The 23,911-nt window shown below is 26.6% G+C and overlaps 2 protein-coding genes across 2 annotated transcripts; both read right to left on the reverse strand.

The window, feature by feature from the left end:
* Window positions 1-7,041: 7,041 nt before the first annotated feature.
* LOC100249703 (protein STRICTOSIDINE SYNTHASE-LIKE 10-like) lies at window positions 7,042-16,909 on the reverse strand. Its single transcript, XM_019222563.2, has 4 exons — window positions 16,812-16,909; window positions 8,138-8,290; window positions 7,601-7,870; window positions 7,042-7,498 (listed from the first exon to the last, which is right to left on the reverse strand). The coding sequence occupies exons 1-4, from the start codon at window positions 16,907-16,909 to the stop codon at window positions 7,042-7,044; spliced, it is 978 nt and encodes a 325-aa protein (XP_019078108.2).
* Window positions 16,910-17,323: 414 nt separating this feature from the next.
* LOC100259938 (protein STRICTOSIDINE SYNTHASE-LIKE 10-like) lies at window positions 17,324-22,625 on the reverse strand. The gene is made up of 3 exons (XM_019222564.2): window positions 22,367-22,625; window positions 21,829-22,252; window positions 17,324-17,446 (listed from the first exon to the last, which is right to left on the reverse strand). The coding sequence occupies exons 1-3, from the start codon at window positions 22,597-22,599 to the stop codon at window positions 17,324-17,326; spliced, it is 780 nt and encodes a 259-aa protein (XP_019078109.2). The 5' UTR covers window positions 22,600-22,625.
* Between the last annotated feature and the right edge of the window lie 1,286 nt (window positions 22,626-23,911).

The following is a 23,911-nucleotide window of genomic DNA, read 5'->3' on the forward strand; positions in this document are numbered from 1 at the left end:
GCTAATTTTCCCAACAATTGAGAATAAAGAAATACCTCCTGGAGAAAACGTAAGTACCCAAGGACACTTTGTGATGGATCAACACGCTTTATGTCAAAACTAATACATAATATTAACAGAGACACCATAGGACCCTATATTAGCATGGTGAAAAGTGAGATATGAGGCCACAGCCCCAGTGAATTTCAAAAGTAATGAATTAAAGTAGCTAATAAAAATATTAGTTTTGAATATACTAAGTAAAACAATATAAGCCTCATCAACATATTTATAATTAATGATATAATGTTGCACAATTGGATAAGATACTTAGATGAGTAGGATAATTTGTAAGATGAAGGACACAAATTGAATAATGAAACAATATATGAAAGTAATATACCATAAACAAAATCTCTAAATCAAGTAGCACAGATCAAACTCTAATCACTTAGAATTAGAATAATAAATTGAATAAAAAAAAAGACAAAAAAAGTTTAAATTTAATAACATTCCTCAAGAAAAACTATTAAACAGATAAAAAAAACTGAACAGAAAATAAACAAGCAGTTGTCTTCACCGAGTAAGATAAATAAAAAATATGTTGATTTAAACTTTTGTTCTTCCTAAATGTACTTCAAAATTTTTCAAAAACTTTGATGAAACAAAAGGTTTTTTATTTCAGGAACTAAACACTAACTAGCTGTGATTGACAGCAGGAACTGAGTTGCTGACGATAATCTTAGGAAATAATATTATGATTTATGGGCCAGAAATAATCAGATGGCTGAAAAAAAAGCTCCATAAAAGCCTCAAATAGGGGAAAACATCCTCAAAACTGCTATAATAGATAAAAGAGCAAAGAGAGGGGGGAAAGGGGGGGTGTCATCAACAAGCAAAAAGAGAGAATGAAAATCCAAGAATACTTGTCTAAAAGTTTGATTAGGGAGACTGAAAGGGGCCCATTTTTATGACAACACAAGAACGGGGTTCTCTAATTTCTCCTCTTCAAGAAAGACAGAAATGAAAATGATACATATCCAAACACTGAAATTTGAAACTTCAACAACTACGCCAGTTAGAGATATTGTGCTACCTATCATTTCAATTTTTCATGCACTCCCTCCACAATGAAAAGCCCATAAAAAGCATAATATCTTTTTCCAAGATTTTCTTAGTAATCAACCGCTCGTAACACTCCTTTTAACCCCCCAGAAAATTAAAGAAAATGAAACTCAATTTAAATTTAAATTTAATTTATTTGACTATTTCAACCTTTTAAAATTTGTTAGTTTCCAGAGAAACCAAACCCGAGAGTTCATTAGAAAAAAGAGAGAGAGAGAGAGAGAGAGAGAGAGAAAATTAGGTAACCATATATGACCACAAGCAAGACACACATTTTCATCATTCACAGCATGAACCCTAGAAATATTTGTTTCCCATGAAAATCATTGATTTAGAAGAAAAACATAATAAGAATGCTTGGTGTGCTTTTTTCTAGGTGTTTTTTTTTATCAATACATGGTTTTTTTGTTTGCCTATCAAAAAAATTAAAAAAACAAAAGCATAAAAAAAAGGTAGCTCCAAATGGTGACAACTACAGAAGCAATAGTTCTCATTGGGCCGGACAAAACTGTTGGAAATACCTGTCATCCTATATTTCTAGAGAGGAAAAAATTTCAGTCATTTGATTTATTAGAAAAGCAAAAATGTTATCTGCAACCCTGGAACATTAAGCAAATTATTTTGATGGGTTGCAACATTAAGCAAATTATTTTGAAATATCAACCAGGGAAATATGGTAATGACAAGGTGAGAAAGAGTCAGAATGAAAATGTGAGCTGTTGTTCCAGTTGAGAAAAAAACTCATTTGTCCTGTTCAATGTTTCCATATGCAACTTGCAAAAAGTGATTAAAAATGAAAAGGAAAAAAAAAAAAACCCATAATGGGCTTGGGTTTGAAAATCCAAAACTCAATATCATAAAGGCGAGCGGGGTGTGGTGCGGTGGGGTGGGGGAGGGGGGCTGGGGCTTTCAAAAAGTTTCAGTTTTTCCTCTCCTTTCTTCAGCTCAGGTTTCAAAGCAGCCAAACAGTAAACAAAAATAAAAAAGGGGAAAATAAAATCAAGCCCAAATATATAAAAAAAAAAAAATACAAAAAAATTATACACAAACAACTAACATGTGATCAACAACAAAGAAATCAAATTCTATAATTTACTAACAAACCTAGGAATGCTTCATTATTTCACCTTTCCAAGAATTTGTATTTGCCACGCGCGGGTTTAGTTCTCGTTTTCTTTTAATCAGATCAGGGTTTCACACCAACCAAACAGAAAATAAACTAAAAATACAAGAAAAAACAAGGGAATTGCACAATGAGTGGCAAAATTAAGCCCAAATTAAACACTGAAAACAAATAGTATGATAATAGACAAGAAATACATTTTGATAATTCAACGAAGAAACCCTAGAAAATGATCTCAATCGATGGGTAGAGAAAGAGAGACCTGACGAGAGAGAAATCTGAAGTTGGAGAGGCCGAACTCGGAGCCTAAGGCCTTTCCTTATATACGCTGGTTTCGTTTCTCTTTGCCCCAAAATTTCTCCATTTTTTCCTAATTGCCCCTAAGATTTTGACGTTTTGTAAGCACCGCAATTCCGCCTCATGTTGAAGCTCTATGTCTAGTTCATTATTATTATTATTATTATTAGGATTCTGACAGGTATATACGGTCTTTTTGGAACACGTCACATTTATTGATAGCTACAACTTACAAGTGTGAAGTTGAAAAAGACTTCTTCGCATTATAGAATAACAGTTACAAAAATATGATTTGGATGAAATATTAATAAAAGATAATCAAAATAAATGATATCATAATAGTTTTTTCTAAAGTATATTAATAAAATATTTATTTTTTCTTAAATTTATTTTTTTTTCTTTTTGTTTCTGTTTCGTTTTTCTTTAAATTTTGTAAAATCAAATTGAAATATTTAGTAAAATTTAATATTTATTACTTAATAATTAAATTGATTTTAAAATAAATTATACTTAAATCGTTAACTTAAAACTTATTATTTTAAATATTAAAATTATTAGATAAAATTGATTTAAAATTTATTCTAAATTATATTATTTGATAAAATTGATTTAAAATTTATTCTAAATTATCAATTAATGTATTTGTCATTATACATTATAATTGAGGCAAAAGAAGTCAAGTAACAATGGAGGTGGTGAAAATAATTAAAACAAATGAAAATAAAAAGGTAAATAAAAATGTGGATTTAACATGTCTCTATTTTCTAAGTAATTTCCATATTATAATTTTTATTTTTTTTAAATCCTAATTATAACAAATAGGGATAAAAAGGTAAATAAAAATATGGACTTAAAAATAAATTAATTATTTTTATTTATTACTTAAAAGTTATTTTCGATTTTAAATTATACTATTAAGTTATTTTATCAAACATATCTAATTTATTTAATGACATAAATTAAATTATTAAGTCATTTTAAGTTATTAAGTTGGTTTATCAAATACCCACATAATCTAGATTTTTTTTCAAATATTAATAAAAGATTTATTGTATTTAAATTTATTTTGTTATTTTTCTTCATTTTTTCTTTTTGTTTATTTTTATTTTTTATTTTTTTTATCTTCTAATTTCCTTCAAAATTTTCAGAATCAAACATAATCTAGATGTTTTTTCGTATATTATATAAATTATGAAGAATTTCACTAATTTAGGATTTTTTTTACCTTAAAGCCAATATCTTGTGACTTTTGTTGTGGTTATTTGAGTAACTAAAAGAAAACTATTGCATTTGTTTAATATGATCCCATTTGAAAATTAATTCTCCTAGCACCACAATGGCATCTTTGGTCCTTGGATCTTATTTTCGTACCCTTCTAGTTGGTCATCATTTTTCATTAAATTTATTGTTAATAAGTTTCTCACAACCATACAAACTTACCTTCTTAATAAATTGATTACATAGTTTCTTTTTCAAATGGTGTCGATAAGTACAATAGAAAACTTCAATTTTTGAATGAGATGTTAATTTCATAATAAGATATGAGATATTTCATATATCATAATTTTTTATTTTTTATTTTTTATTTTTATATACTCATTTTTTAAATCATTTTTTAATTATAAATTAAATTTATGGTTAAAAAAGAAAAGCTAAATAAATATTTATAAAATAATATTAATATATGTTACATAAATTATCTTTATATATTAAATAACATAAATTAATTTTTTTATTTATGAAGTTTAAATATTTTAATAATGAATATTGTTAAATATAAGAGAAATTTCATTTTTTATTTTTAAATAGAAAATATTGGAATGTGAAATAATTTTTATTTTAAACAATAAAAATAATATATATTTCATATTATTTCTTATTCATTTCACAAATTATATATAAACATAATATAATATAACATATCACATTTGTTATGCTACTTCAAAATATCATGTTAATAGAATATATATATATATATATATATATATATTCAATGATATCATATTTTATTAGAAATCATATTTTAAAATATGTACTTATTAACCAATAGGATATAATATCCTAAGGTATATATATTCTATCGTATCCTATCATATCCCATTAACCAAATATAGCCTTTAGGTCATGTTCGATTGGTTGGGCTTCACATGAGATAGGATATAATATTATCTTATCATATGGTTGGTAATGAAATAGTATAATATATTTCATTATTTATCATGTCTTATCTTCAACTAAACATAAAATTGGATAAGTGGTTTAATATATTATCCATTCTCTTTTTTATATTCCTTCTACAAATGGCATCTTAATCATATGATATGAGATATGCATATCCCATGTATTATAAATTTATTGTTTTAATCAATTTTTTTTATATACTCATTTTTACAAAATAATTTGTTATTATAAATTATATTATGTTTAAAAAAGAAATACTAAAAAAGTATTTATAAAATAATATTAATTTATGATATATAAATTATTTTTATACATTGAATAACATAATATAAAATTTTTTTATTTACAAAATTTAAATATTTTAATCATAAATATTGTTACATATAAGAGAAATTTCATTTTTTAAATAAAAAATATTGGAATGTAATATTATTTATATATTTAAACATTGAAAAATAATATATATATATATATATATATATATATATTATTCTTTTATTCATTTCACAAATTGAATATAAACATAACATAACATATGAATATATTATGTTGGGCTATCATATTCGTTAGATATAATATACAAAGATATCATATCCTATGATATGTATTTCCTATTTAATGATATATAATATCTTAAGATATACATATTCTATCATATCTTATTTCGTAAATGTAGTCTTATATATTTAATTATCAATTACAACAGGAAAAAAAAAAAACTCAAGGTCATCATCAAAATCAAAATGAACTTTAATAGCACCTTGTTTCAATTTTTTTTTTTTAAATATATGAATTATCATTCTAATATATATTCAAAGGAATTATATTTATAGCATGATTTGGTTGTAAGTTTATTAATTAATAAAGAATTTATAAATCTCATAGTGAATTAAAATTAAATTATTTTTTTTAATAATCATTTATAAATATTGTTTGTTTTTAGCATAATTCTAAAAGAAAGAGTCCTACTTGTAATAAGTTTTATTTTAATATGTTTCTAGATATTATAGTAGATGTTTGATAAAACTTAATACTTATTACTTAAAATTTATTCTAAATCATCAAATCAATATATTTATCTTTATAAATTATAATTAGGGTGAAGAAAGTCAAGTAATAATGGAGATGGTAGAATAGCAAAAGAGATTATTGAAATAATGAGGGCAAATAAGGGCAAAAAGATAGAATAAAAATATTAACTTAAGAATAAATTAATTATTTTTATTTATTACTTAAAGTTGTGTTTGACTTTAGGTCACATCATTAAATTATTTATCAAATATATTTAATTTACATAATAACTTAAATTAAGTTATTAAATCATTTTAAGTTATTAATTTCGCTCACAGAGTTTAAAAAATCAAGAATAATATATCATTCTAGGAGACATTTTTGTTTTATTTTCTATGTAAGAAATTAATTTTTAAATATTAACTAGAGAAGCCACGCTCTTATTTGTTTGATGGGAAAAACTTAGATTGACATGAATAGTTGATTTTATTTTTTGATTTTAAAAATGTGAGATTTTCTTTTTACTGTATTTTTAAATTTTTTCCTTAAACTTAATAATTTAGAATAATATGTTTTTTCTTTTGCCTTTTTCTTTTCCTTTATATTTTTAAAAAATAAAAGATGTTCAAATAAAGTGACATTATCTAAGCACATTTTCATTGATGTACAAAATACGAAAAGAAAATTTAAAGTAAGGACTAACCAAATAATATAGAATTGTTTTTTAAAATATATATATATATATATTTGGGGATTCATTCATGTGGTATTGCAATATTTATTTTACTATTTTTAAAAGAAAAATAAATGATTTTTAAATTATATTTTAAATTCTTATAAACATTAAACATGTTTGGTATATTTAATTGTAATAACAAAATCATATTTAATAATATTTTTAAAAGAAAAAGAAAAAGAGATGACGGGTATGTGTTTAAGAATGCTCTTTATTTTTAATTTTTATTATCAAAATGTTCATAAAAGTTTAACAATAAATCACGAGAACAAATACTTTTGAATTTTGCAAATGTTGTTTTGTATTTGGGGGCTTTTATTATATTTCTTAATTTTTTTTAAACATAAAATAAAAGCATATTCAATATTATAATAAAACAAAAAGTGTTATACTCTACACGTTAATCACTTAATCCAATCCATCCATCATCGATTTATAAAATGAAAATCTATTCAAATCTTTTAATCTTTATAAAAGTATATTATATAATGTATAAGTGAATAATAAAAATTAAAACTACGAATTACAAAGTAATAAAATCAAATTAAATTCCAAAAGACACCTACATATTATAATATTAAAAAATATTCTAATTTAACATACCTATATATGACAAAAGCACAGAACCTAACCATAAATCATTATCTTTCTCTTGGACTTCACTCAAAGGGCCAAAATCCTCACTTAATTCTTCCATGATCTTCCCTTCTTTGTTAAGTTTTATCGATATAACTTTTAGTTCTGGTCTTCCACAATTATTTTGTGCAACCCAAAATTCCCCATGAATGTTTCTTTGAATATTATCCGGACATCCAACAAGTTGTGTAAAAGTATCACTCAATTGAGATTTTTGACCTTGAAGCCAATATCTTGTGACTTTGGCAGTAGTCGTTTCAGTAACTAAAACAAAATCTTTGTCTTTGCTTAATGCGACCCCATTTGAAAATGATAAGCCTCTTAGCAACACTGTCACTTCTTTGGATCTTGGATCATATTTTAATAATCTTCCGGTCTTATCCCCAGTTTGCATTGCTATTGCATAAGCCCTAAAAAATTCAATTGTTAATAAATGGGAATGAGAATCATAACTATATGGACAAACTTAAAAAAAAAATCTATATAATAAGGAGTAAATTGATGATACATACCATCTTTGGAATATGGTGCTAGTATCGGTAAAATAGACAACTCCAGTGTTTTGATCAATGTCCAAAGCATTAGTGAATCGAAATGGGACTCCTTCTGCACTAATGGCTACTTGTTTGGCAACTCCACCATTGCGCCCAACCACCAATAGCCCAAAATAGGCATTTGCAATGTAAAGATCACATTTTGCTTCATTGAATTTAAGACCCAATGGTCTTCCACACACTTGTTCCATTGCAGGGTTGAGTGATCCATCACAAAATTTAGGAATCCTAATCAAGCACAAAAACAAATACTTCAATTATTTCAAAGACTTTCATACATTTTTATGCAACATAAAACGTACACTTACAATTACAAAAAAGGTTGAATTGAACACTAAAAGAATACTTTATGGCATGCAATTAATATGAATATACAGCATAATTAAAAAATTAATTTTATATTATTATATTTTTAAATCTATTTAAGAAATATATGTAATTATAAGTGAATATATACTAAACATAATGAATAAAAAATTTACAAGTAGTTTTTACCTGAATGGGGAAGTGATTGCAAACTCCTTCCAGCCATGTTTGGAACCTTGCCATTTTAAAATTCTACCATCCGAGATGCCAGTATAAGGACCATCTCCATTACAATCGAAGGCAATGCTTTCAGGGCCAGATACCCTTGAAGGAAGTTCAAGTCTGTTGTATTTGAGAGCTTGATGTGAATTAACACATCCAAAAAGAGAAATCGAAATAAAAGAGAAGATAAAGAATTGTGAGAGCTTCATGGTGTTGAAGAAGATGATGGACAATTTTTTCTTTGGTACTATAAGTAAAGGTTATGCTACCCATAAGTCTATATATAAGAAGAGAATCATAGGTTGTCCTAATTAAAATCAAAATATAATTGTTATAACATAAGAATTAGGACTCTAATTAGATTAGGACTCTAATTAGAATTAGGACTCTAATTAATATTTAATTTTTAATATTTCAAAAAAATGTTTTGGTTTAATATTAATTATAATCAAATAATGATAGTATTTAATTTGAGGTTATACGGTAAAATATGAAAATAATAATAATTAAAATTCATTTTATTTTAAAATTATTTAATATTTATAAAAAAAATTAAAATAAATGAAATTATTTTGAAATATTATATAAAAATAATGTAATAATTTTAATTTTTATTTTATTTTTTTCACTTTTTTTTTCTCTTTATATTCTCTCACAACCAAATATAGCTTTAAGGTTTTAAATCTCTTCTTGATAAGATTGCAAAGGTATATTTGCAATATATATAAAAAGAAATGCTTTTATGAGATATAAGCATCCCAATTTGCTAATTCAACGTAAGATTTGCCACGAGTATGCAAATGCAAGGATGTAAATGAGGCATAATCGGAGAGAGCTCCCCTATCCCATAACACTAAGAGACAAATTCCCATTTTTTATTTATAAAATATAAATATTGATTTTTTAAATTAATATAGATTTTTTATTTTAAAAATATTGATTTATAGACTTCTCATAACAATTAGATAAGTTGTCTTTTCGGTTATATTAAAATATGACATTATCCGTTAAAAATATTCTAATGATAATTAGAAAAATTAATGTCTGGTTAGATACATTTTCTGATTTTTATTTTGAAAAACAAAAAATAATACTAATATCTATATAAAATACAAGAATTTTTAAAAGATTACATACAAAATTTAATATTGTTTTCAAGTTAATTAAAAAAATTGAGGAATTAAAAACATTTTTTGTTATAAAATTTCAAAATTTTTAAAAGTAATTCTTAAGACATCACATAACTTTACACTAGATTTTTATTTTTAAATATTTTTTTATGAATAATCTTAATTTTAAAAATAAAAAACAAGAAATGTATCTAAGCAAAAAGAAGTCTAACAAAATCATTAATGTTTGAGTTTTAACAAGGATTTCATTTTAAAAAGTTTCAATGTGAAAAGTTAGAATTGACATTTAGTTTTTAAATATATATAATTTTTTAATTATAAAATTATGTAGGATATACAATATAATATAATTGGTGTGATAGCGAGGACGGGTTTAAGTAGGAAAAAGGGTCCCTTGGTTTTGAATTCATTTCTGATTTAGGAGAATTTCACCATTCTTATCCGATTAGAGGTGTAACTTGATTTTAATTAATCAAAACTCATGGAAATATAAGAAAAACCTCGTAACAATGTAATTAGAAGTATAATAGATAATTTAAATTTGTTTTGTTGAAGAATTTGATATATATATTATATGATTTGCGATATTAGATGTAATTAGATTATGTGAGTCATGTGAATTTTGTAATTGTACACTCATTATCAAGTTTCATGAAAGACTTGATTTCATTAAATATCAATAATTTGTACATATTATCACTTAGCCGTTGGGGTTCAATTTTGATTGTTGGATCAGCTTCAATTTGGACCATCATATGGAGCCATGATTTGTTTCCATTTTTTTTTTTATCTCTACTAAATCTAAAAAATCAAAAGGGTCACCCACTTCTCTCTCTTGGGCATCAAAAAGCCCTTTGCTGAAGCTGCCCTCTGGACGAGAGAATCCTAAAAAGGCCCTACTTTCTTCTTCCACTCTCAATCCTCGCAGGTTCTAATCTAATCATTTATTACTTTTTTTTTTTTTGCGCCGTTTGATTCCCAAGAAAATCCATCCCCCATTCGATTTCCGGGAAAATTCATCATCGTTTGATTTCCGAGAAAATCCATGCAAAACCCCCAGGGAAAACCAAAAAAATTGCTTTTTTTTTTTGCTCCCTATGTTCTCTGGATCTGTTCTAGGGGTCGCTTTGCTTTTGTGCCATTGGAATTAAATAAAACACAACCTTTGCCTACAAATCATGATCAGATTACCAAATAACATCTTATGTTTTTTTTTAAAAAAAAAAAAAAATTGGACAGATTTTGTATCCTGTGTGCGGGCTGGATTGGTAGGAAATATCGGGAAATTTCCCAGCGATACAAACCGAAATTTCACTGATAAAATTGCAATGGTCGACATTTTTTTTTAAGATTTTGTCAATTTGTCACCTGTAGCCGTTTTTCGGCGATTTTTTTGCCACTTTGGCCAAATTTCTTCCATCGACATTTCGCCCCCCTCTTTCGTATCGCCGGCCATCAAAACCCAAAATTTCAGAGAAAAAAATGGAAACTTTCATCCATGGTGATGGGATACCAATAAATTTTCACCATCTTGAGAGGAGATTAGCGGTATGCATCAAAATTCAAGGAATTTCAAAATAATGGGAAAAATGGTGTTTTAGTTAGAAAAAAAAAAGGGGGAAGAGGAAGGCAATCTTACTTATTAAAAATTAAATTCTCTTTATTCATCTCAAAATAATTTGAATTTCATGCAATGTGACATCAACTATATAATTAGTCAAAATTTTAAAAATATTTTACAAATTCTTTAGTATTTATTTAGATACATCTCTTATCTTTTATTTTAAAATTTTAAAATAGCAATATTTTTATATATAGAATTCTAAAAAACTTACGTTGAAAAAAATAATGGTTTGAAAGCTCTTTAAAAAAAATTGATGTCTATATATATATTTTTTTGGATAAAATAATAATTCTTTTTAAAATCCTTAAGGTGTTAAGAAAATATACATTAATAAACAATGAAATCCATACAAAAATAAATAAATAAATAACCAAATAACAAACAAAAATTCAAAATACAATATTGAGCAAGTTTTTACAATTCCTATTTTTTTCAATTCAACTATTTATTCAGCATACTTAAAACCTTTTTATCATTAAGTTTTGACATGCATATCTTCATGGTGGGAGTCCTTTTATCTTCTTCAATTAATAATTATCTCTTGTTTTAGAGAGTCTTAGGCTTCTATCTATTTACTTTTGACCACATTTATTGTTTTTGGATTTTAAGTCATTTATATATATATATATATATATATATATATATATATATATATATGTTATAAACATGATGCTCTCCAAATGAATAAATATTCATAATAAATAAATTAATAAATTATGAATTTGTTGATAAATTAATAATGAATTCATTTATCCATAAATCAATAATCCTACTAAGATAATAATTTTTCACGATTTCAAGAGTATTATTTTATAAGGATTTTACTATGGTTTTAAATTATTCTTTAATATCTAATTAAATTGTAATTTCATATCCTAACAAAACTAGGATAATAAAAGTATTTCATAATTTAATCAATCACCTAATAGAGTAAAAATAATAAAATAAGCCCACTTAATTAAGAAAATATGGTCCTAAGAAAATTATCATTTGCTTAAGTAGCAGACTAGTTAAATTTGATTAAAAAAAAAGGAGTTTTGTATAGGAAACACAACTAAAGATATTTTCTTAATATTTGAGATTATGTTTGGTTGGTAAGATACAGTATGACACATGATAAAAGAGGGACTATTATATTCTATCTCATGTTTGGTTGGTGATGGGTTGAGATAAGTTATTTCATCATTTATCTTATTCTATGTTTAACCAAACACAAGATATGATACATGGTGAGATATATTGTCCACTTTTTTTTAATCCCTTTTACATGGATATGTTAATCCCATGACAAGATATTTTCTTAATCTCTTATGCTACGTTTGGTTGATAGATATGATATAATATGTATATCTTAAGATATCATATATTATTAGATAGGATATGCATATCCTATGATACGATGTTCAATGAGATATGATATCCTTAAATATACATATCTTATAAATATGATATTTTAAGGTAGCAAATCTAATGAGATATGTTATATTATATTATATTTATATTTAATTTGTGAAATAAATAAACAATAATATGAAATATATATTATTTTTAATGTTTAAAATAAAAATTATATCACATTCAAATATTTTCTATTTAAAAAAATAGCAATTTTGTTATATTTAACAATATTCATGATTAAAATATTTAAACTTTACAAATAATTTTTTTAAATATTATGTCATTTAATATATAAAAATAATTTATATACTATATATTAATATTATTTTATAATATTTTTTTTAGTTTTTCTTTTTAAATCATAAATTTAATTTATAATAAAAAAATTTTATTTTTGTAAAATAAGTATATTATTATTATAAAAAATAAAAAATTAATAAAAAAATAAAATTTTGATATATGGCATATGTATATCTCATATCATACCATAAAATTAACATATCTCATGTGAAATGGGTAAAAAAAAAAAAAGGATGGATAATATATCCCACCACTTATCATATCACATGTTTGATTGAACATAAAATAAGATAAGTGATGTGATAACTTATCCTATCATATCACTAACCAAACATGGACTGTGATATAATATCTACTCTCTTGACCAACTTAATATGACCTTAAATTATTTTATACAAATTTTCAAATGATATTGATATATATGTTCTTTTCTCCCATCCATATTTGTGCCCAATCAAACAAAATTATGACTAGTTATGAACAAATATGAATTTATATAGAAAAGGCAACCAAGTTCGTATTGGTTTAAATTTGATAATTTTAGTCATATTATTGAGTTGTTAACAATGAATGTTTCAATTTTTTTTAAATGTTTTTTTTTCTTTCAAGAATTATAACCTGCATAGTTTTATTTAAAATTATTTAATTTCCATTTTAAACCTTCTTGTAAAATGTATATGGATAGTAGCAAAGATTTCATTTTTTTTTGTTATATTTAGTAATTAAAATATTATTAATTTCATGTAAAATTTGTGAAAACGGTTCTTGATATTTCACTGTTAACATTATTATTATGTTCATCATTTATGTAATGTTTTTGCGAGTTGGCGTTAGTAAATGATATTCATGTTTGGTTGTTTTTATGTTGTGGGAATGGATGACATGGGAAAATGAAAGAATATATTTTATAAATGAATTCATATAAAGAAACTCATGGTGGGCTGGGGTTTGAAAATCCAAAACTCAATATCATAGGCTTTATACGGCGGGCTGGGGCTTTCAAGAAGATGGAAAATTAAATAACCTACCACAATTCAAGAACTTTTGAGAGAAAATTGAAAAGTTCACTTATTTCAATCTTAAAAAACTTGCCTTCTCTCCTCGAAACAGGAGAAAATTGACCATAAAAGTTTCAGTTTTCCTCTCCGGAGCTAAATAATTTACTAACAAACCTAGGAATGCTTCATTATTTCACCTTTTCAAGAATTTGTATTTGCCACGCGCAGGTTTAGTTCTCGTTTTCTTTTAATCAGATCAGAGTTTCAAACCAACCAAACAGAAAATAAACGAAAAATACAAGAAAAAACAAAGGAATTGCACAATGAGTGGTAAAATTAAACCCAAATTAAATACTGAAAACAAATAGTATGATAATAGACAAGAAATACATTTTGATAATTAAACGAAGAAACCCTAGAAAATGATCTCAATCGATGGGTAGAGAAAGAGAGACCTGAGGAGAGAGAAATCTGAAGTTGGAGTGGCCGCCCTCGAAGCCAAAGGCCTTCCTTATATATATAGGCTGGTTTCGTTTCTCTTTGCCCAAAATTTCTCCATTTTTTCCTAAATGCCCCTAAGATTTTGACGTCTTGTATATACCGCCTCATGTTGAAGCTCTATGTCTAGTTCATTATTATTATCAGGATTCGACAGGTCTATACGGTCTTTTTGGAACACGTGACATTAAGACTTCTTGGCATTATAGCTTAAGAAAAATATGATTTGGATGAAATATTAAAACTTATCGTTAAGATTGTTTAATAAAATTGGCTTAAAATTTATTTTAAATTTTCAATTAATATATTTATCCTCATATATTATAATTGGGGCAAAGGAAGTGAAGTATCAATGAAGGTCAAAAGTGATTATAAAAATAATTAAAACAAATAAAAATAAAAAAGTAAATAAAAATATGGATTTAACATGTCTCTATTTTTTAAGTAATTTCAATATTATATATATATATATATATATATATATATATATATATATATATATATATATATATTTAAAATCCTAATATTATAAATGAGGATAAAAAGGTAAATGAAAATATTGATTTAAGAATAAATTAATTATTTTTACTTATTACTTAAAAATTATTTTCGATTTTAATTCATATCATTAATCTATTTTACCAAATATATTTAATTTATTTAATGACTTAAATTAAATTATTAAGTCACTTTAAGTTATTAAGTTGGTTTATCAAATACTCACATAATCTATTTTTTTTTTTTGGAATATTAATAAAAGATTTATTGTGTTTAAATTTATTTTGTTATTTTTCTTCATTTTTTCTTTTTGTTTATTTTTCCTTTTTATTTTGTTTCTCTTCTATTTTCTTTCAATTTTTTCAAAATCAAACATAATCTAGATGTTTTTTAGTAGATTATATAAATTACGAAGAATTTCCCTAATTTGGGATTTTTGACCTTAAAGCCAATATCTTGAGACTTTTGTCTGTGGTTATTTGAGTGATTAAAAGAAAATTATTACATTTGTTTAATATGATCTCATTTGAAAATGATAATTCTCTTAGGACCACAATTGCTTCTTTGATCATTGTATCTTATTTTCGTAGCCTTCTAGTTGGTCATCATTTTGCATTAAATTCATTGTTAATAAGTGGAATCACAACTATACAAACTTACGTTCTTAATAAATTGATACATACTTTCTATTTCAAATGGTGTTGATAACAGTATTATAGACAACTTCAATTTTTGAATGAAATGTTAATTTCATGATAAGATATGAGATATCCATATTCCATATATCATAAATTTATTTTTTATTTTTTTATATACTAATTTTTTAAATAATTTTTTATTATAAATTAAATTTATGGTTAAAAAAGAAATGCTAAACAAATATTTATAAAATAATATTAATATATTCTATTTATATATTAAATAACATAAATTAAAAATTTTTATTTATAAAGTTTAAATATTTTAATCATGAATATTGTTAAATATAAGAGAAATTTCATTTTTTTTTAATTAAAAAATATTGGAATACCCCCTGTTTTTAAACCAAGTGTATTGGTTTAATGATATCATTTTTATTATTACTTTTTTTATTTTTATAAGTTGAAACAAAGGGGCCTTTCATAAATCATCTGGCAAGGGGCGTGGACAACCATGGTGGTGGTTGAAGACGACATGCTTGTTGACCGGTAAATAGTAGAGCTAGTAATGGTTTGCTGAGGAAGACATAAACAGAAGTTTTTTTTAGCAAGGAAGAAGCCAGACGAGAAGTAGAGCTAGATATCTGGGGAGAGGCTTGCTGGTGAGGACAGGAGACGAGGGGGGGAGCAAGCTGAAAAGAATCAGAAGATCCGCTCAACCGGATTCTCTTGGTCCAGGTATGGTTTTAGTCTGTTTTGCTTCCCCGTTTATGAACTGCTTTCCCCTGTTTTTAGTCACTTGTGACTCCTTTGACATTTGAAGACCACATGTACATTTTGTTTTCTGTTATGCCAAGCTTGCTGTTCTTTTGGCAAAGCAACTGTGATGATAATTTAAAGCAAGTTTTACGTAGACCCGCTCACAAAATTTGCCCAGTTCTGCTGCAAACTATCATCAGAGGTGACTCCCGTGCTTGTATGGCGAACATAATCTGGATTAGTCCAGATGCCACGACTTGGATAAGAAAACTCTTGCAAAAGTTGGCAGGGCGAGCTAGCTTTGGGCATGGTTCTTAAAAAGGTAGCTGTTAGGCAAAGAGGTGATGCATGGAGGACTGTCCATGATTTTTTTCTTCCTATGTACTCATTATATCCCCATGCGTCTCACTCACACCCCCACTAACCCATTTTTTCCATCATTTATCATATCCATCCCGAGACTCGTCAAACTCGCTTCGTTTCACCATCTTTTTACCCTTCGTGCCAGTCATACCCATTCTTCACTCACGCTTGCTGGAATCGAGCATCCTCCACCACTCTCATATTCCCTCCATTCATTCTTCATCCAATCTTCTCTCTTGCATGGAGCCTCACGAGGGCCCGCTGTCTTTTCCCTTTCAAATACCCATTGAAACCCTCACTCATATTATTAATCACCCCATGCACGACCACTCTCTTCCACTACCCATCCAACTAATCCCATCTCGTATCTTCATACCCACTAGCGTGCTCACCAATGTTCAATTCATCCCATGTTTCCAAGCCCACCGCCTACACCTCATAACCCTCATATTCATTCCCATGTAAATGCTCACCATCCCACATAACTGTTTTCCCTCACTTGCCTTCTCACCCAACATGCCCATGGCTGCCATTCACGCCCACTTCATACCCATTACAATACCCATCCCCCACACCAACTTTCATACCCATTTTTCATACCTATATTTCATCATTCCCTACACCCATCATATCCATGTCTCTCTTCCCCTTCAATCTTGCTCATGGCTTGCCCATTTGGATTACTACCCATTTCCCATGCCTTGCTCATCTCCATACGAATCCGAAAGCACCCACCTGCATGCATGGGAATCATGCATGCATGGCCACCCCCCATAGTTGTCGATTCATTAACACCATCGGCAACCCCTATTTTCTCTGCCAGCCCAACCACCTCTATTTCAACCGTCTCTAGCTGGCCATTCTCCGTTCAAGAACCCTGATCAAGGACCCTGTCAACGCTGACCACGTTGATGAAGTCTCCCTCATCGGCAACGCCACCACCGCCGCTATAATTGTCCACCATCAACGTCGCCGTCGTGCTCCACTATGCCTACGGTGCCTTCAAGGAGTCCATCCACGCCTATGTCTGCTGCGCCAGTGGCCAAGTCATCGAAGCTCCTTTGCCGTTTCTGGTGAATTCAAAACGAAGAGAACGTGGATGAGGTTAGGCAGGCTGTGATGGAGTTTGGAGGCTTGGGCTTGCCCATGATGACATTGGACTTGGGCTTGAGTTGGAGATGGAGACGGGTTTTGGGCTTGCCCATGATGGCAATGGATAAGGGTTTTTGAGTTGGAGCCCAGGCCCAAGTCTGTAATGGAGATGGGTGCCTTGGGCTTGCCCATGGTGATGGATAGTGGGCTTGAGAAGAAGCCCAACCCAGACATGTTGATGGAGGGCAATGTTTTCTCAAATAAATGGGTTGTGGTGGATTTTAGAGTTTGGGCCTGTCCATGACGATGGATATGGGCCTGGGTTGGAGCCTAAGCCCATTTGCATTGATGAAGGGCCTCATGCCATTCCTCCTTATTAAGGTGGCCCATGTCCCCATCGAGTTAGCCCATTAGGCTGCCCCAATTCTAAATAAGTTTTCAAATCTCTAATCTTCGTAATTAATTAATCTATTCATTCATTTTTATTTTTATCTTATTTTATATTTACCTATTTTGTTAACTCAACTTAAACACAACTAAAAGATAAATTATTAGGATGGAATATTGTTTTTAAAACTTAAAATAATTTATATTTCATCTTCTTTGCTTTAGTTATGTCTAATCATCATATATGAAAATTTTTATGTAATTAATTTATGTTGGTCTCAATGAATTTTCTACATTCCAAATTTTAAGTCCTATCTTCAAAACTTATGTCTTTTAAAACCATTTATCGAAAATCCGACTTCCTAAATTAATTTTCAATTTCAAATATTCGACTATTTACTTTTATCCGTTTAGATATTATTCTTGTTACTATTATTATTATTCCATATTTATGTATTTAATTCTTTTAAAAATTCCGATCATTAAAATTCAATTCTTCAAAAATCTGACTTCTTAAATTAATTTTCAATCTCAAAATTTCCACTATTCAATTTCACTCATTTAAATATTATGTTTGTTAATTATTATTATTATGTCGTATATATTTATTTATCCTCTTCTAAGAATTGCATTCATTAAAGTCCAAATCCTTCAAAAATCCCATGTCTTAATTTAATTTTTAATCCTAAAAATTTCATTATTCACCTAAATGTTATTTTCATCGATTAGAATTATTATCCCATATTTATTTATTTAAAGTCCAATCCTTCAAAAATCCCGCGTCCTAATTTAATTTTCAATCTCAAAAATTCCACTACTCATTTTCTATTCGTTTAAACTATTATTTCCGTTAATTAGCACTATTATTCCATATTTATTTATTTATTCTAATCGTTAAAAGTTAAATTCTTCAGAACCCGACTTCCAAATCTAATTTCCAATCTCAAAAGCTCCATCGTTCATGTACCGTTGTTTAATGATTATTCTTGTTATTAATGTTATCCTATCCATTTATTTTTTCAGTTATTCATATACTAAAGATCTCATCTCTAAATAAATTTTTAAGTTTTCAATTTCTAAATTCAAATTTCCAATCTCTAAAATTCCATCTTTCGCAATTATTTACCTAATCTTTATTATTTCGCCATCGTTATTATTCCATTCATTTACTTATTCACTCATCCACTTATCCACTCATTTAAAATCCCGAACTCTCAAATCATTTTCAAAATTCCAATCTCGTTCAAATTTAATTTCTAAAATTCTCATTCTCACATTTAATCTCTAAAAGTCTGATCTTCTAATAAACTCTAAAACTCCAATTTTCCAATAATCTTCGAGATTCTAATTTTTCAATCAAATTTCAGAAATCCAATTTTCTCTCAAATAGTTTTAATTCCGCTATGGTTTTCAAACGATCTTCTGCTCCTCTTGATTTCAATAAGCATGAATAAATTTTTCATAATTCCAAAATAATGGAATCTGTGACATTAAGTCATGCAAAATAAACGGGCTTCGGTGGAGCCCCAACATGGGTGACTTTATGATTGATTGATTGATTGTTTGATTTGATTATCATACATGATTGATTTATCCTACTCTCTGACATGCATGATATTATTCTTAAATTGTGCACTAACCCTCTCTATTGATAGCGCATGGTGGCTCATTGCCCAGGTATGTACCCATTTTCCCTCTAGTCGTTGCCTATGCATGTCCGGATTCTCACATGTGCACAATTTATTCTGGGTATTCATTGATTTACTCATCCAGTGCCATGATTGCTTCAATTTTATTAGTAGAGACCCGACTTAGGGACTTAGAGGGGTATTACGGTTTTTTCCGTACCTTCCCGACAAGTAACCGGACCCTCGGACCCGATCCGGTTTTTCGTAGATCACCTTTTCCAAAATAAGGAGTCACACTTATGGTTTTTCTTTCTTATTTTGTTTATCCTTTTAAAATAAAACAAAAATAAGTGGCGATTCCAAGTCATTTTTCTTAATTCATAAAATCATTTTTCAAAATCAAAATCGAGCCCGCCATCGAGTGGGAAACGCATGAGCTGAAATGCGAGGTCTATAGTGATATAATTTTTATTTTAAACATTAAAAATAATATACATTTCATATTATTTCTTATTCATTTCACAAATTATATATAAACATAATATAATATAACATATCACATTTGATATGTTATCTTAAAATATTATGTTCATTGGATATGTATATTCAAATATATCATATTTAATTTGAAATCATATTTTAAGATATATATTTATTAACCAATAGGATATAATATCCTAATATATATATATATATATATATATATATATATAATTTGAAATCATATTTTAAGATATATATTTATTAACCAATAGGATATAATATCCTAATATATATATATATATATATATATATATATATATATATATATCTTCTATCATATCCTATCATATCCCACTAATCAAATATAGTCTTAGGTCATGTTCGATTGGTTGGACATCATATGAGATAGTATATAATATTATCTTATTATATGATTAGTAATGAAATAGTAGAGTGTATTTCATTATTTATCATATCATATCTTCAACTAAACATAAAATATGATAAGTGGTTTAATATATTATCCATTCTCTTTTTTATATTCATTCTACATGTGACATCTTAATCATATGATATGACATATACATATCCTAAAATAATATTAATATATGCTATTTATATATTAAATAACATAAATTAAAAAAAATTTATTTATAAAATTTAAATATTTTAATCATGAATATTGTTAAATATAAGAGAAATTTCATTTTTTTAAAAAATAGAAAATATTGGAATGTGATATAATTTTTATTTTAAACATTAAAAATAATATATATTTCATATTATTTCTTATTCATTTCACAAATTATATATAAACATAATATAATATAACATATCGTCATATGCTATCTTAAAATATTATGTTCATTGGATATGTATATTCAAATATATCATATTTCATTTGAAATCATATTTTAAGATATATATTTATTAACCAATAGGATATAATATCCTAATATATATATATATATATATATATATATATATATATATATCTTCTATCATATCCCACTAATCAAATGTAGTCTTAGGTCATGTTCTATTAGTTGGACATCGTACGAGATAGAATATAATATTATCTTATTATATGGTTAGCAATGAAATAATAGAATGTATTTAATTATTTATCCTATCATATCTTTAACTAAACATAAAATAGGATAAGTGGTTTAATATAATATCCATTCTCTTTTTTATAATATATATATATTTATAGAAAAAATTTTAAAAAAAAATTTGCGGATTCATTCATGTGGTATTGCAATATTTATTTTACTATTTTTAAAAGAAAAATAAATTATTTTTAAATTATATTTTAAATTCTTATAAATATTAACCATGTTTGGTATAATTAATGCTAATAATAAAATCATATTTAATAATATTTTTAAAAGAAAAAGAAAAAGAGATAGATGTAGGAAGAGATGATGGGCATGCGTTTAAGAATGCTCTTTATTTTTAATTTTTATTATCAAATTGTTCATAAAAGTTAAATAACAAATCATGAGAACATGAGACATTAAATACTTTTGAATTTTGCAAATGTTAAACGTATTTGGGGGCTCTTATTATATTTCTTAATTTTTAAAAACATTATTATATTCTTAATTTTTATAAACAAAAAATAAAAGCATACTAAGGTGCTATACTCTACACGTTATCCATCCGTCACCCATTTATAAAATCAAAATCTATTCAAATCTTTATAAAAGTATATTATATAATGTATAAGTGAATAATAAAAATTAAAACTACAAATTACAAAGTAACGCAATAAAATCAAATTAAATTCCAAAAGACACCTACATATTATAATATTAAAAAATATTCTAATTTAATACACCTATATACGACAAAATCACAGAACCTAACCATAAACTATTATCTTTCTCTTGGACTTCACTCAAAGGGCCAACATCCACACTTAATTCTTCAACGATCTTCCCTTCTTTATTAAGTCTTACTGGTCTAACTTTTACTTCTGGTCTTCCACAATTATTTTGTGCAACCCAAAATTCCCCATGAATGTTTCTTTGAATATTATCCGGACACCCAACAAGTTGTGTAAAAGTGTCACTCAATTGAGATTTTTGACATTGGAGCCAATATCTTGTGACTTTGGCAGCAGTCGTTTCAGTAACTAAAACAAAATCTTTGTCTTCGCTTAATGCAACCCCGTTTGAAAAGGATAAGCCTCTTAGCAACACCGTTACTTCTTTGGTCCTTGGATCGTATTTTAGTAACCTTCCGGTCTTATCCCCAATTTGCATTGCTATTGCATAAGCCCTAAAAAATTCAATTGTTAATCAATGAGAATGAGAATCATAACTATATGGACAAACTTAAAAAAAAATTTTAAAAAAAAATCTATACAATAAGAAGTAAATTGATGATACATACCATCTTTGGAATATGGTGCTAGTATCGGTAAAATAGACAACTCCAGTGTTTTGATCAATGTCCAAAGCATTAGTGAATCGAAATGGGACTCCTTCTGCACTAATGGCTACTTGTTTGGCAACTCCACCATTTTGCCCAACCACCAATAGCCCAAAATAGGCATCTGCAATGTAAAGATCACATGTTGCTTCATTGAATTTAAGACCCAATGGTCTTCCACACACTTGTTCCATTGCAGGGTTGAGTGATCCATCACAAAATTTAGGAATCCTAATCAAGCACAAAAAACAAATACTTCAATTATTTCAAATACTTTCATACATTTTTATCCAACATAAAACGTACACTTACAATTACAAAGAAGGTTGAATTGAACACTAAAAGAATACTTTATGGCATGCAATTAATATGAATATACAACATAATTAAAAAATTAATTATATATTATTATATTTTTAAATCTTTTTAAGAAATATATGTAATTATAAGTGAATATATACTAAACATAATGAATAAAAAATTTACAAGTAGTTTTTACCTGAACGGGGAAGTGATTGCAAACTCCTTCCATCCATGTTTGGAACCTTGCCATTTTAAAATTCTACCATCCGAGATGCCAGTATAAGGACCATCTCCATTACAATCAAAGGCAATGCTTTCAGGGCCAGATACCCCTGAAGGAAGTTCAAGCGTATTGTATTTTAAGGCTTGATGTGAATTAACACATCCAAAAAGAGAAATCAAAATAAAAGAGAAGATAAAGAATTGTGAGAGCTTCATGGTGTTGAAGAAGATGATGGACAATTTTTTCTTTGGTACTATAAGTAAAGGTTATGCTACCCATAATTCTATATATAAGAAGAGAATCATAGGTTGTCCTAATTAAAATCAAAATATAATTGTTATAACATAAGAATTAGGACTCTAATTAGAATTAGGACTCTAATTAATATTAAAAAAAAAATGTTTTGGTTTAATATTAATTATAATCAAATAATGATAGTATTTAATTTGAGGTTGTATGGTAAAATATGAAAATAATAATAATTAAAATTCATTTTATTTTAAAATTATTTAATCTTTATATAAAAAAGTTAAAATAAATGAAATTATTTTGAAATATTATATAGAAATAATTTAATAAATTTAATTTTTTTTATTTTCTTTCACTTTTTTTTTTCTCTTTATATTCTCTCACAACCAAATATAGCTTTAAGGTTTTAAATCTCTTTTTGATAGGATTGCAAAGGTATATTTGCAATATATATAAAAAGAAATGCTTTTATGAGATATAAGCATCCCAATTTGCTAATTCAACGTAAGAGTTGCCACGAGGATGCAAATGCAAGGATGTAAATGAGGCATAATTGGAGAGAGCTCCCCTATTCCCATAACATTAAGAGACAAATTCCCATTTTTTATTTATAAATTATAAATATTGATTTTTTAAATTAATATAGATTTTTTATTTTAAAAATATTGATTTATAGACTTCTCATAACAGTTGGTAAGTTATCTTTTCAGATATATTAAAATATGACATTA

Source organism: Vitis vinifera, chromosome 10 (assembly GCF_030704535.1).
Source record: "Vitis vinifera cultivar Pinot Noir 40024 chromosome 10, ASM3070453v1".
In the NCBI taxonomy this organism is placed as follows: Eukaryota; Viridiplantae; Streptophyta; class Magnoliopsida; order Vitales; family Vitaceae; genus Vitis; species Vitis vinifera.

Bases quoted from the DNA above. Each gene is read 5' to 3' on its own strand.
- LOC100249703 (XM_019222563.2), bottom strand. From the start codon at position 16,909: ATGGCAGCCATGGGCATGTTGGGTGAGAAGGCAAGTGAGGGAAAACAG. The intron at 8,291-16,811 runs GTGTAGGCGGTG...CAAATACAACAG, and splicing joins ATGAATATGAGGGTTATGAG to ACTTGAACTTCCTTCAAGGG. The intron at 7,871-8,137 runs GTAAAAACTACT...GTGCTTGATTAG, and splicing joins GCAATCACTTCCCCATTCAG to GATTCCTAAATTTTGTGATG.
- LOC100259938 (XM_019222564.2), bottom strand. From the start codon at position 22,599: ATGGAACAAGTGTGTGGAAGACCATTGGGTCTTAAATTCAATGAAGCA. The intron at 22,253-22,366 runs GTATGTATCATC...TGAATTTTTTAG, and splicing joins AGCACCATATTCCAAAGATG to GGCTTATGCAATAGCAATGC. The intron at 17,447-21,828 runs GTGATTTTGTCG...TGAATTCACCAG, and splicing joins ATAGTTTATGGTTAGGTTCT to AAACGGCAAAGGAGCTTCGA.